Source organism: Mesoplodon densirostris, chromosome 11, assembly GCF_025265405.1.
Source record: "Mesoplodon densirostris isolate mMesDen1 chromosome 11, mMesDen1 primary haplotype, whole genome shotgun sequence".
In the NCBI taxonomy this organism is placed as follows: Eukaryota; Metazoa; Chordata; class Mammalia; order Artiodactyla; family Ziphiidae; genus Mesoplodon; species Mesoplodon densirostris.
Window position 1 is genome coordinate 94,849,632 of NC_082671.1, and position 14,788 is coordinate 94,864,419.

General features: G+C 33.3%; 1 protein-coding gene across 1 annotated transcript in view; it reads right to left on the reverse strand.

Moving 5' to 3' along the window:
• LRRIQ1 (leucine rich repeats and IQ motif containing 1) overlaps window positions 1–14,788 on the reverse strand; it is a 182,739-nt gene that overhangs the window by 66,145 nt on the left and 101,806 nt on the right. Inside the window, exons 18-21 of the mRNA XM_060113615.1 lie at window positions 2,763–2,852; window positions 1,986–2,107; window positions 1,394–1,489; window positions 1,051–1,133 (exon numbers count right to left, since the gene is read on the reverse strand). Coding sequence (XP_059969598.1) covers window positions 1,051–1,133; window positions 1,394–1,489; window positions 1,986–2,107; window positions 2,763–2,852 — 391 coding nt within the window. The remainder of the gene's footprint in view (window positions 1–1,050; window positions 1,134–1,393; window positions 1,490–1,985; window positions 2,108–2,762; window positions 2,853–14,788) is intronic.

The following is a 14,788-nucleotide window of genomic DNA, read 5'->3' on the forward strand; positions in this document are numbered from 1 at the left end:
CCAACAGTATCTTGGTTATTTTTAGTTCTGTTTTTAAAAATTAAATATACATATTTCTTAGAATTCTATAACTGAACTGATTAAAATAATAGAAAAATTAATAAAGATAAAAATTAATCTGAGTGCTTCTTTGTATGGTGATATAAGCTAGAACTATAGGATAAATATAGATTCCTTGCTCTTCTCAGGAGTAATGTTACTTTTATGGAAACATTTCACTGACATTAAGATCTTTATAAAAGAAACTGATGAGTGAGAGAAACTCAAAACAGATAAAACAAAAAGTCATGTTACTTATATTGAGCCTATGAGTCCATGAGTAAATATAAAGTTTTAAGTAAATGCAGTTATATGAAATATACAAATAATTTTAAATTGTTTTAATTATGGTTATAAATTCATAACAACCAATTTCTTGCTCTGACATCTATAAATTACTCCACATATTAAGTAATTTTAATAAAATGATTAGAGGTGTCCAAAGAACCACAAATGATTTGAATAGTCTGGCAAATGGAATAGAAGAAAAGATGCCTTTGAACATTTCACAAGTTCAGCATAATCACAAAAGATATACACTGTGCTCCTCTTCCAAAGTGTCAAGTTGTGAAGTCTTCATAGCTGATATTCATGGAACTGATGAATTTATAGAAATAATTTACTGAATAATCAAGCAATTTAAAAACACACAAAGGAATAATCACACGAAGCAGACGCTCTTTAGAATCAACATTTGCTGAGATGAACCAGCTTCAAAATGAATTACAGCTTAATTCTCCGTGCACAATAGATAGAATAATCAATAGCCAAGTAGCTAAGAAACAGGAGAAAAGTGAAAATAACATTTAAGAGTATAATAAATCATTAAACGTAATATCATAATTTTCTCTAAGTTTTCTTGTTCTTTTTTTATGGATTATTGCCTTGGACATTCTCGTATCTGTGCATTTCATTTCTATTCTCATTAAATACAATTTGCTAAAAAATAGTTTAAGAGATTTTATCTTTAATGTCAGATACATAGTTATGCAAAGATCATTGATTACCCACCTAATTTTTTCCTTAATTTCTTTGATTTCATTTTCTGTGCTCTCTTCAGCATTTGCTGAGCAGTAGAAATATCCTTAAAGCCCCTATTAAAAGATTAAATTTAATAAAGGCAAAAAATCCCCAGACTATATTTATATATGCAAATACATATAAACACACATATCTGAATTATATCATACCCAAACAAATTTGAATTCCCATTTAAGAATCTGTAATTTAACAGAGGTATGGTTTCTTAAAAACTAATAAAGGTATTCTTGAAATCTTGAAAAATATCTGCTTTGGATATTTAAAAATTTCTCAATTTCTTAATAGTTTAGTGTAAAACAGACCGACCACATACCATTCTTCTGAAATTTTTTCTTCTTTTTCAGATTTTAGCAAACTCTTTCTGCTGGTCTTTGATTCAGGTGTCCTGGATAAAGTTCTATTTTCTGAACTAGCAATAGGAAAAAACCACACTTAACTGAATCAACACAAGTATATCAGCACTTTTTAAAACTACAAGCTGTTTATGTTGTCTCAAACTCAGAAATAAAATACATTTAATTTACAGAAAAACTTTATCTTGAAAAGTAATAAAAGTCTGCCATTAATTTAAAATGTTTACATTTCAATTACTTGAAGCATATTTCAATCCTTTCATTGAAAGAAACACAGCATTGGAATTTTTATTCTAACCCTCATCTCTACCTATATAGCAGTATTTAAAATTTCACTTGTTTACAACAGTTAACATTATTTCACTGACACTTAAGTTTGTATTTGCTTTAATAAACTTACATCACACATTTTACTTACACTGATAACTCCATAAAATCATTACATTTTTAACAAATTCATACCTCTTTTCATCATCTTACTACTTTTGTAAAGAGTATAATATTCTTGTCATTCATTAGAGGTTGATCCACTAAAAGAGCAATTTAGCTTACCTGCTATTAAATTGCACGTGTTCCAATGAAAACAAATTTTCTTTCTCATTACACAGCCATGCTTGAGCTGGATGACTTGGTAAATTAAGTGAAGTATCATCAGATTTTAAGGTTCCAGAGAACTTATCAGGAAAAAAAATGTACATAAGTATAAAATAAATTGAAAAAAAATCTAGCATGTACATTGTATTACTTTACATGTATATTACTGAGTAGCCTAAGGAAAACTCACATAAAAATTAAAAATTATAATCAAATGAAATTTATGGAATATACATACAAATGTCCTTTGTTATAGTCATGAGAGATATGCTTTTGGTATAGTTTGCATATACAGAATGATTAATTGCAAAGATCATGAAAAAATTCAGAAAACAAAAACTTCAAAGATTATCAAATAAATAACAGATATTGCAGTCCATTGACCTCTGACTGAGAATCTTCAGCTGTTGCCCTTTTAATGCATATTTTTGTATTTTTAAAGTGCTGTCAACTAGTGATTTTATGCAGCTGAAGCATATCTTTTTTTTTTTTTTTTTTTTTTTTGCTACTGTGAAATAAAGTGTTGAAAGAAGTCCAAAATAAAGAAAAAAATCAGGAGCAAATGAAAGAAAAGCTACATGAAAAATTACATCTGGGGATGAGGAGGAAGTCAGAGGCTTCTAAAAGTAATTGTGTTTTTCAAGTCAATAAATTGTATTATTAATCACTGCAGCAGAGCATAACCTTAAGAAATGAGCAAAGATCGAGCACTAAGAGGTTTCCATGACATGTTACCTTTGGCCAGTGCAGCTGGTTTGGAAGAAGCAGTGTTTGTGAAGGGAAGCGGGTGGAATCTAAAGCAAGCCATTCCTTCTCTAAGGCAGCCTGCACAAATAATAACATTAATGTACATAATTTAGTTTGCATAACTTTTACAAAGATTCTTTTAAATTGTCTTATATACTACACATGTTAAGAAAGTATTTCAGCATTTTTATTTAGAGGAAAATCTGCTACTTGCTCACTCTTGTGAGATGTTATGTATCTGTTTAATGCAAACATTCTAAAAAATGGGATAAGATTTTTCATCCCCAAGTGGAAAAAAGTAAAGCCTTGAGTACTCACATGCTCTAAAAAATGAGACGTGCAGATTGTTCAGTGTATTTAACTGTTTGAGAACTATGACTCTGAGCCAACTCTAGATGTAACTGAGGGAAATAATCCTTTAGCTCTTTATTATGCAAAATATAATATTTTCCATCAAACCTCACCATTAAAAATTTATAGTATTTTAACATATTAGTATCAATTTTCTGTAAATACCATCTGTAAGATAGCTTTTACTTAACTTTAGTTCAACATTTCATGAATTTTCTGAATAGATGGAAAAAAGACTTTTGTAGCAATATACAGAACATGGTTCCTGATATTATATTCTCTAGTTCAAGAGTTTGAATGATAAAAATATAAATTTAAATTTTGGAATGATCTTAAGTCACTTCACTCTTCATCTTACAACATCTTTGTTCCATTTATGTAATTTCCAAATTTATCGTTCTACAATGGAAATATATTAGTTATGCTTGTGTTGTATAATTTAGGGTATAATTATCTAAATTTTATTCACTTGGATTATCTAATATGGTTTAAATAATATTCTGTGGTTCTATAATTGTTTTTGAATCTTTAAGAGAAAATGATGATCATAATACCAATGAACTTGTTTTTTTAAAGTTTCTAAAATGATCAAACATATTTATGTTTAAAAAACTAGAACGACTATAATCTGAGAAGACCTAAATGCAATTTTCCATTTATACAGCTTCAGTGTTTCTTGACTGTCTCTTGAAAAACCATTGGAAAGGCAAGCCTAAGACGTCTTGACTACAGGCCAGCAGCGCAATGACAGACCATTACTTACAGCATTTAGTCTTAGGAAACCTAATCAGATTCATGTTATTTGAATATCTATGTAAAAAGGATACAGTTGTGCACCAGTACATTGTCCAGTTCCTTCTAGGCAGAGATCATTAACATATATATCACAGTTATATACCAGTTAGATGTGGTTTAAGAATATATAACTGGTTTAAGAAGAGCTATTTAATGCAAAATTGCAAACAGTATGGAGGGCTCAGATTTCTAAATTCTTTCTTTTGTATGACAAATAAAGGAAAATTCATATTTATGCCAGGAAAGATCAAGGCCCAAGGCATATCAGCTATCATTAAATTAGTATTCTTACTCTGTAAAATTGCTAAAATGAAGAGAAGATGTGGAGACAATATTACGAAAGGCAATGTGCCAGAGGATTCTGGGAAGATGGTGGGGTAGGGAGCATGAGGAACCTGTCTCCCAACCTAGAAAACAGCTAAACTGGCAGAATCTGTGTAGTGTAACCATTTTGGAACTCTAGAGTCTATTGAAGGCTTGTGATGTCCTGGGGAAGACTTGGATGGTAAATTGTGGTTAATTTTGGTAAATGTCAGCCTTTAGCACAGTTGCAGCTATCTATCCTCCATTCTCCAGCCCCAAGGCAGGCAGCTATTCATGTGTCTTAGAAGTACCTTGCACACAGTTTGCAGGAGCCAGGGTGGACAATGAGGACACTGTCTTCCAAAGATTGGAGATCTGTACTCTGACCGTTGAGTGTTGCTTCTGATCTCAGAGGTACAAAGAGGTGAGTGGCACCTCCCCTATTGTTGTAAGGCTATTTACCCCACCTACTAAGTGATTTCCAGAGGATTTAAAGGGCAGGTGTTCTTCCCCCAACTCTTCCCCTCTTCATTTTTCTCCTTTTTCTTTTTTGGGAAACAAACACTAAGGACTAGAATATTCATTTTAAAAAAGACTAGGATATTCAAAAGCATCTGCATATATGGGGGAAAGTCAGCATACATGCCCAGGGGAAGGCACAGGCTTAGAAAAGAAATGAGAAGACCTTGAGTTTACAACTCAGTCTGATCCTTGGCACAGACACAGACTAAAACAATCAAAACAAAAACAAAAACAATAAAAACAAAAGCAAAAAACCTGGCAAACACTGGGGAAGAGAGAGAATCTTATTTCCACAGTTACCACATTATTAGATTCAATGTCTAACTTTAAATAAAAATCACAAGGCATACAAAGAAGCAGGAAAATTTACAGCCCATTCAAAGGAAAATAATCAACCAAAACTATGCCTAAAAAAGACCTCATGGCAGATTTACTAGACAAAGACTTTAAAATAACTGTCTTAAATATGTTCAAAGAACTAAAAGAAGGGAGAAAATGATCTATGAACAAAGTGGAAATATCAATAAAGAGACAGAAAACTTGAAAAGAAACCAAGAAGAAATTTTAAAGCTGAAAAGTACAATAACTGAAAAGAAAAATTCACTGGTAGGATTCACTAGAGGGATCTGCCTATGAGTAGGCAGATAAAGGAATGAGTGAACTTGAAGATACAGCAATGGAATTATCAAATCTAAAGAACAGAAAGAAAAAAGATTGAATAAAAATGAACAGAACCTAAAAGTCCTGTGAGACACCATCAAATGGACCAACATATGCATCATGGGAGTCAGAGGAGAAGAAAGAAAAAAACGGGCAGAGAATATTTGAAGAAATAATGACTAAAAGTTTCCCCAATTCAATAACAGACCTGAATATAAACATCCAAGAAGCTCAATGATCTTGAAGTAAGATGAACTCAAAGAGCCCCACACCAAGACACATTATAGTCAAACTTTCAAAAGACAAAGACAAAGAGAGAATCTTGAAATGACCAAGTAAGAAGCAACTTGTCATGTACAAGGAATCCTCAAGATTATCAGCAGATTTCTCATCAGCATCCTTGACATCCAGAAGGCAGTGGGCTGATAAATTAAAAGTGCTGAAAGAAAAAAAAAACTGCCAATCAAGAGTCCTATATCTGGCAAAACTGTCCTTTGATTTGAGGAAGAAATGAAGACACTCCCAGATAAACAAAAACTGAGAGAATTCATTACCATTAGATCTGGCATGAAAATAATGCTAAAGAGAGTTCTGCAGGTTGAAGTGGCAGGATACTGGGCAGCAGTTAAAAGGCATATGAAGAAATAAAGATCTTAGTAACTACATGGAAAATTATAAAAGCTAATATTATTGTATCAACAGTTTGTTCACTCCACTTTTTAAGATACTAATACATTTAAAAACAAACAATTCTTAGTTTAAAAGCTAGTATTATTGAAACTTTGGTTTGTAACTCCACATTTTCTTTTCCACGTGATTTAAAATACTAGTCTATTTAGAGAAATTATTAGTCTGTGTTTGGAGCACACAATGTATAAAGATGCAATTTTGTGACATCAACAACTGAAAGGGGTGGAGATGTAGCTATAAAGGAGAATAATTCATGGATGCTACTGAAGTTAAGCTGGTGTAAATGCAAATTAAGGTGTTTATGACATTAGAATATTAAGGGAGAATGAAGAGTTATTGTTTAACAGGTATATAGTTTCAGTTTTGTAAGATAAGAGTTCTGGATATGCATGGTGGTGACGGTAGCACAACTTTATGAATATACTTAATACCACTGAATGCACACTTAGAAATGGTTAAGATGGTAAATTTTATGTTATGTGTACTTTCCCACAATGAAAAAATTGGAAGAGAAATTTTAAAAGTAATATGCTATCTGAGGAGTGACTGAGGAAAAGGACTAGTAATGCCAGGCAAGGAGCCTGACTTATGCACTAGTTTTTATATAAACAAACAACTTTTTTTTTCTTAAACACCTGCCAAACCACCTCTTTTTATACTCTCTGGGACTCCAGCTGTTTTCTTTCTGCAGCAGGACAAGGTCCCACAAAGCACAGTGATTTCTTTGCTGTATCATATAGATGATGATGGAGGTTTCTTCCTTGGAAAGGCTACATGAAGTTTGAGGAAAAAAATTAGTTCTTTAAATTGATATCTAAAAGTGCAGAAAAGCTTGAAAATACTTTTTCTTGGTTTTTAATATAAGGTCACAAACTTTTGTTAGATTCCAGAACAATTCCTTTTTTTTAATTAATTTTTTTGGGGGCATAGTTGCTTTACAATGTTGCGTTAGTTGATTCCAGAACCACTGTCTCTTGGAAATTTCTAGAGACATAAATAGAAGGTTTAATATAAAATGCTAAAGATACTTTCAGTAATTACATAATCTCAACCAAAAATATTACCAAGACTATTGATTTATATGAGTTCAAGCTTATTAATATCAACTATATTTGGCAGTACCTAGTATGTTGAGGAAAAAATCTCAAAATGTCAGGAGGAATTGGCCAAGATTATAAATATACTACTGTTTAAAAAAATGTATATTAATATATCATGCTTACTACTGGACATTTATACAAATTTCAATTATTGCTTAAGAAAACCTTCTGTTAACTTACAACTGAGAATTTGGAAAGCTTTCTGTTTATTAGAAGACTATTATCAAATTTACTTACACATTAAAAATAAACTTGAACTTAGATAAATTTGTAACTTTGTACTCACAATTGAACATTTGAACAGATAAACATACATTTGACTTTTTATCAGAGAAGAAATTATTATCCTATAATCCAACTTTGAGAGACTAGGAAATAAGGTTATCAGAAGAGCCGGGAATAACATTCATGTTTATTTGCATATGTATGTACAAAATTTTTCATACCAACTAATATAATCCTTTCATTTGACATATGAAACTAGAACCAGATTTGCTGTAAGCCACAAGTTAGTTAGAGTTGAACAGGTCCTAGAAATTCTAAAAGCCATGTCTTGGTCTCGTTTTTATTCTTCACCATCCCCAACTCTGAGTCCCAATACTTTCCTCCTCTTCTATCCAAGTTGCCTCATGCCATTTTCAAAAGAATTCTTTCTAACATTTCTTGATAACTTTTGTAGCACCTCAGAATCCTTACAGTTTGGAAATTTGTCCCATTATGAATCTCAAATCTCACTTTCTAAACCCTCTCCTCCATTCTCAACTTTTGATACATCTTCAGGTTATCTATCAGCTAAATTTGGCCATATAACTGTGGCCCTTGAAATTCGTCTGTATAATTTTTCAGTTTTCTGAACCATTGGAGCCTGACAGTCATGTGCCTTTTATCACAAAAGGTACTCAACAATGAGCTGATAGTCTGACTTCACCACTCTCACTTCCTTCTGTCCACATACCTAAATAAGGCAATATGATCAGTTAATATGGCTGTCCCCAGAAAGGGATCATACCCTTGCAGCTACTTCCTAGGTAATGATTATGAAAAAATACATGGAGGATAATACAGTCCTATTTTGACAACTCTGGATTCTCTCCTGATCATTCCTGGGCATGAAACATATTTCCTTTCCCTAATAGGATGTCTCAGGCCAGCATGATTGACACATCCTCTGGGTGCAGCCTGGATGTTTTCCCCACTCCCATTCTCAGTCATCCTATGGGGCGGACAAATGCCACTTGGAAGGTGTTCTGGTCATAGATCACCTTCAGACATTTAAGGAAACACCATTATGGTCCTGGAAAGCATTCAAGTCAGCTTCAATTCACTGGCCAGGGTTATTTTAGATGGCAGAACTGCCTTCAACTTCCTCCTTGCGGGCCCAAAAAGAGTCTGTAATAGCTAATACTTCCAGCTGTACCTGGATTAAAGCCTCAAGTCTAGTGGGAAGGTCAATACAGAAACTTAAAGAGGAAACGTCTGGGGTATTGCTAGTATCCTTCATTAAATGTATCATGAGGATAACCTAATGGATTTTGTCCTAGCCCCTGTCAGATTATTCAGAGTAGCCACTGGAGTGGGTACTTGTGGGAAAATTTGCCATGTACACATGAAGGGTACATATTGTTGGGAGATAATTCTCCATAGGTCTCTAACATTTCTTCATGACTTATGACATTTTTTGTTCTGGACTATCTTTCTAAGGATGTTAATATAGCTAACAGACTTGGAAGATACAGTATTTGAGTGATTCCTTCTGGAGCAGAAGGAAAAATTTGTTTGCTGTCTGGTATAAGAAAATAACTAGGGCCTCCCTGGTGGCGCAAGTGGTTGAGAGTCCGCCTGCCGATGCAGGGGATACGGGTTCGTGCCCCGGTCTGGGAGGATCCCATATGCCGCGGAGCGGCTGGGCCCGTGAGCCATGGCCGCTGAGCCTGCGCGTCCGGAGCCTGCGCGTCCGGAGCCTGTGCTCCGCAACGGGGGAGGCCACAACAGTGAGAGGCCCGCATACCGCAAAAAAAAAAAAAAAAAAAAAAAAAAAAAAGAAAATAACTATTTCCTCTGGAGCATAGGATGAACAGGTTTGTTAGCAGCCTTTTATAAAATATAGGGTTTCCTAAGCTTCTGGATTCCTAAGGGGGAATTCCTGCCTATGGAACCTGGGGCAAAGGGAATAGATAAAAACATGACGCTTCTGCTGCCTGATGTGACAAGTAATAAATGTCTCATTTCTTCTGCCAGCATCCATGAAAGTGTGGCAGCCTAACTTGTTAGACTGCATGCAGGATACAATCTCAGACCCCTCAGATTTCTTGGAACTTAAAGAATTAAGGTTAACTCTGCTTAATAAAAACTAAAACAAATTGATCTTCGTTATCAGTGTCCCCTTGGTTAAGCATTTGTAAAATGAAAACACATTTCAGAGGCAACAAACGAATATAAAGACTTCATGGCAGATTGATCCAGGCTTTTTGTTTGAGGCTAATTTATTAAGACAATTTTATATTTACTTCTTTTATAGCTGAAAATATTCAAATATATTTCTGACATCTCCTAAACTTGGGGCCATGTCATATCTGTCTATGTACTTACCCTAGCACCAAGCACAGTATCTACCATACTGTAAACATTCAGTATTTGTTGGCTGGGAAGGAAAATATAAGTTTGAATACATGTATATCACTACAACTCTCTTGTGATAAATCTTAAAGAAAAGTATAGACTGTACCAAAGGCAACTACTGTTATGACCTAAATAAGTGATAAAAGGGAAGTCCTGGTTAGATATGTCTTACAGTTGTATAGAGGAAAGTAAGAGAAAGAAAGAACAAAAAATATAGGGACACTTTTGTAATCTGATTATGTCATCTGAAGTTGTAAGATGATTTTAAAATGAAGTGATGGCCATAAAAAAGGGAGTAAAAAAAAATGTCAAAGGAAGGCAAGGTAATAATACCTTCTTAATTGGTATTTAGCTTTAATTCTTAGCTCCCCTAAACTATAATCTCTGTATTACAAACAAATTCATCCATTTAAAACAAATAATACATTTAACTCCCTTGCTCAAAACCCAATAATAATGTTCTATCACATTTGAAACAAAATTCAAAGTTCTTGACTTCATATCATAGGCTTTATGTGAACCGTCCCCTGACCATTTTTCTGTTTCTTCCCTATCTCTGGTTATTCTCCACAGCTAATCAGTTCTACTTACTGTGAATTTTCTGTTTCTTTAGTATACTAAAAAAGTTCCTGTTTCAAGGCTTCCATACTTGCCCTCCACTTAGCCCAGCACCACATTACCCAATGGCTATCCCTTCACATTATTTTCACATCTCTATAAAAATATTTCACCTCATGTAGGCCTCCCATGATTGTCCAATCAGATTCTATGCTCTATCTCTTAACTTTCCTTATAAAAATTTTTATAGTAATTTTCAATATCTTATAGTATTCTGTATATTTATATATTTATTCACTGTCTGTCACCTTAAGTGAATGTAAGGTCACTGAGGTCAGGGATTTTATCTCTTTTGTTCACTGTGGTGAGAACAATGTCTGAAACACTTAAAATCATCACTGACTTGAAATATTTATAAACACTTCATTTTGGACATTTTATTCTGGTATAGCTTTAATTAGAATTAAGATTCGTCTGAGAACAACTATAAATATTGGATTAAAAAAGGAGCTGAAGGTACTCAAGAACAATTGAAGCAGTCAAGACTTAAAAAGCTAAGATCCCAGAGAATAAGAGTCTCATGCGGATGTGAACCCTGTATTTCCTGCCACATTTTCCCTCAGGGAAAGCCCCAATTTTATTAACAGGAAAGAGAAGCCAAGCAGAAATCTAAGGCCTACTTGTAGCAGTTTCACTGGAATGAAGGGACAGAGGTTAAAGTGTAGGGATGCCAAGGCAGTTAGGACTGAAGGACCAAAATCCCTGAGAGGAGAGAACCACTGAAATGTGAGCTCAAAGTCAAGTATAAAATAAATCCTTCATATGTTTGCAAATTCCAAGTAGTATGTGTGTTGGAGAGATACCTAGACTCAAAGTGCAATAGCAATAGCTGGCATGCTAAAAAGCTAAGAAGAAATTTCTTTAGTCATTTGATGCTATGGAGAAAGGGATTAGAATTCAGGAAAAAACAAGGTAACCTGGTAAATATTCCATTCTCAGTTTAGACATTATATTGGCTCAACCCTAAGAGAAACCAGAAATAGAACAGCCCTAACAAAGCTTAAAAATAAGCCTCAAAAGGTTCTCTGTCTATACAATATCTGCCTGTCAGAACAAAATTAAATCCTCTTTAGAGAAATAAAACATCTTTCAGTGTCTTTATACTTTTTACATATATGTCTGATACTTAATCAATGACTAAATGCTAATAAAGAGAATTGGCTGACTCAAAATATTGGGTTGGCCAAAAGGTTTGTTCATTTTATTCCATAAGATGGCTCTAGTAGTGCTTAGTTGTCTTAACTTCATTTGAAACAATTTTTTTAGATTGTATTGTGACAGATGTCATATCAGCGTGCATTAAAAAAAATCAAAATTGGTGAATTTTTGTGTAGTCATTTAATATTGAAGATGGAAAAAAAAAGCAACATTTTTGGCATATTATGCTTTATTATTTAAAGAAAGGTAAAAACACAACTGAAATGCAAAAAAAGATTTGTGTAGTGTATGGAGAAGGTGCTGTGACTGATCGAATGTGTCAAAAGTGGTTTGTGAAGTTTCGTGCTGGAGATCTCTCCCTGGATGATGGATAGACCAGTTAAGTTGATAGCAATCAAATCGAGACATTAACTGAGAACAATCAATGTTATACCATGTGAGAGATGGCCAACAAACTCAAAATATCCAAATCAAGTGTTTAAAATCATTTGCACCAGCTTGGTTATGTTAATAGCATCGATGTTTGGGTTCCACGTAAGTTAAGTGAAAAAAAAAACCTTCTTGACCATTTTTCCACATGTGATTCTCTACTTAAACTGGTCCATTTTTAAAACAAATTGTGTCAGGTGATGAAAAGTGGATACTGTATAATGATGTGGAAGGGAAGAGATTGTGGGGCATGTGAAATGAACTACCACCAACCACACCAAAGGCGGGTCTTCATCCAAAGAAGGTGACGTTATGTATATGATGGGATTGGAAGGGAGTCTTCTATTATGAGCTCATTTCAAAAAAACCAGACGATTAATTCCAACAAGTACTACTCCCAATTAGACCAACTGGAAGCAGCACTCGACAAAAAGCCTCCAGAACTAGTCAAAAGAAAATGCATAATCTTCCATCAGGATAATGTGAGACCACATATTTCTTTGATGACCAGGCAAAAACTGTTACAGCTTGGCTGGGAAGTTCTGATTCATCTGCCATATTCACCAGACATTGCACCTTTGCATTTCCATTTATTTCAGTCTTTACAAAATTCTCTTAATGGAAAAATTTTTAATTCCCTGGAAGACTGTAAAAGGCACCTGAAACAGTTCTTTGCTCAAAAAGATAAAAAGTTTTGGGTAGATGGAATTATGAAGTTGCCCGAAAAATGGTAGAAGGTAGTAGAACAAAAGGGTGAATACGTTGTTCAATAAAGTTCTCAGTGAAAATGAAAAACGTGTCCTTTATTTTTACTTAAAAACCAAAGGAACTTTTTGGTCAACCCAATACAAGATATAAATTGTTAATAGAAATAAACCTACAAGTGATCCAGATGTTGCAATTAACTGAGAAAACTTTGAATATACCATACTCAGTATGTTCAAGAAAATATAGGAAATGATGGAAAACTTCAATATATAACTTGAATTTACAACAAATAATCAAGTAGAAATTCCAGAACTAAAAAACAGAATAACTGAAATTAGGAATTTAATAGATAGGCTAAAAATGATTAGATAACTTAAGAGAGATGATTAGTGAACTACAAGATGGGTCAGTAGGAAACATGCAAATTAAAACACAGAAGTAAAAGAAGAAAACAATTCAGAAAAGAGTCTAAGAGACACATGAGAAATGGTAAGGGATTCTAACATATGTGTTTTTGGAGCTACTTTACCTCAGAGAAGAGAGATAATGAAAAAGATTAAATATTTGAAATACCTCTGGCCTAGCAATTTCCAAAACTGATGAAAGACATCAACCACAGATTTAAGAAGGCACATAACCTCCCCGACTCCAAGCAGAGTACATACAAAGAAAACCACACCCATGCTGAAAAACAAATACAGGGCATAAACCTTAAAAGTAGTTTGGAGAGTAAGAGTTGGAAAGAAGTATCTTCAAAGAAGAAAAAATAAGACTTATTACTGACTTTTCAATAGAATCTATGAGAGCCAGAAGATAATAAATATGGCATCTTCAAACACCAAAAGCCTACCTGGAATTCTATATCTAAAGAAGATATCCTTCAAAGTTTTAAGTAAAAGAAATTTTCAAGCAATCAAAAACTGACCTGAACTAAAATAAATATGAAAGAAAGTCCTTAAGGTAAAAGAAAATGATGGAAGCAAAATAATGCAGGAAGGAATGAAGTGCATAGAAAGAGGTAACCATAAATTAACAAGCTAATGTGAGAAATAAAGGAAAAACAAAAATACCTGATTAAAGGGAAAAAAAGGTTAAAAGAAGCAAAAAGGAACACAGAACTAACAGGACAAATGGAACACAAACAGAGAGATGATATACATAAACCTAATTATACTCTCAATTGAAATAAATTTAAAGTCTGAATACATTAATAAAAAAATCAAAATGGAATATAAAAATAAGCAAAATACAACTGTATACCCTTATAAGAGTCACAGTTTCAATATAAAAGCAACAGAGATGTTTAATGGGAATGGTTAGGAAAACATGTATTATAAAATTACCAGTCAAAAGACAGTTGCTGTAAATATGAAGATATCAGAGGGAATGGCCAATAAGGCAATTAGTTAAAGAGGGAAATTAGAGTTAAAGAGTGAAATTTTATCATTGTAAAAGGGTCAATAATACAATGACTTAACTATTCTAAACATGTGTACCCTAATAACATATCCTCAAAGTATGAGGCCAAATTTGACAGAACTAAAAACTGATTTAGAGAAACCCACAATCTTAAGAAGAGATTTTAGCATTCTCTGTCAATAACTGATAGAAACCTCCCCAAATCACTAAAAATAAGGATTCTTTTAAACACAATTAACAAGCTTGAAGTAACTGAGATTTTAGTAACCATAACACCTGAAAAATGCACATTCCTTTCAAGTGCACATGGAATATTATCCCAAATAGATTATGTGCTAAGACAAATTTTTAAGAAACAAATAACATGAATCTTACATCAAACTCTTCCAGAAAATAGAAACCTAGGAAACACTTCCTAATCAAATATAAGGTCAACACAACCTTGATAACAAAATCCGAAGAGTTTTAAAAGAAAGAAAATTTATGGGCACAGCTTCTTCTAGAATATAAATGCAAAAATCCTAAACGAAATATTAGTAGATCAAATTCAGAGATATATAAAAAGATAATGTATTATAGCTAAGTTGGTTTATTCTAGGAATACAAGGTTTAATTTTTAAAAATCAATGTTATAGGTATAAA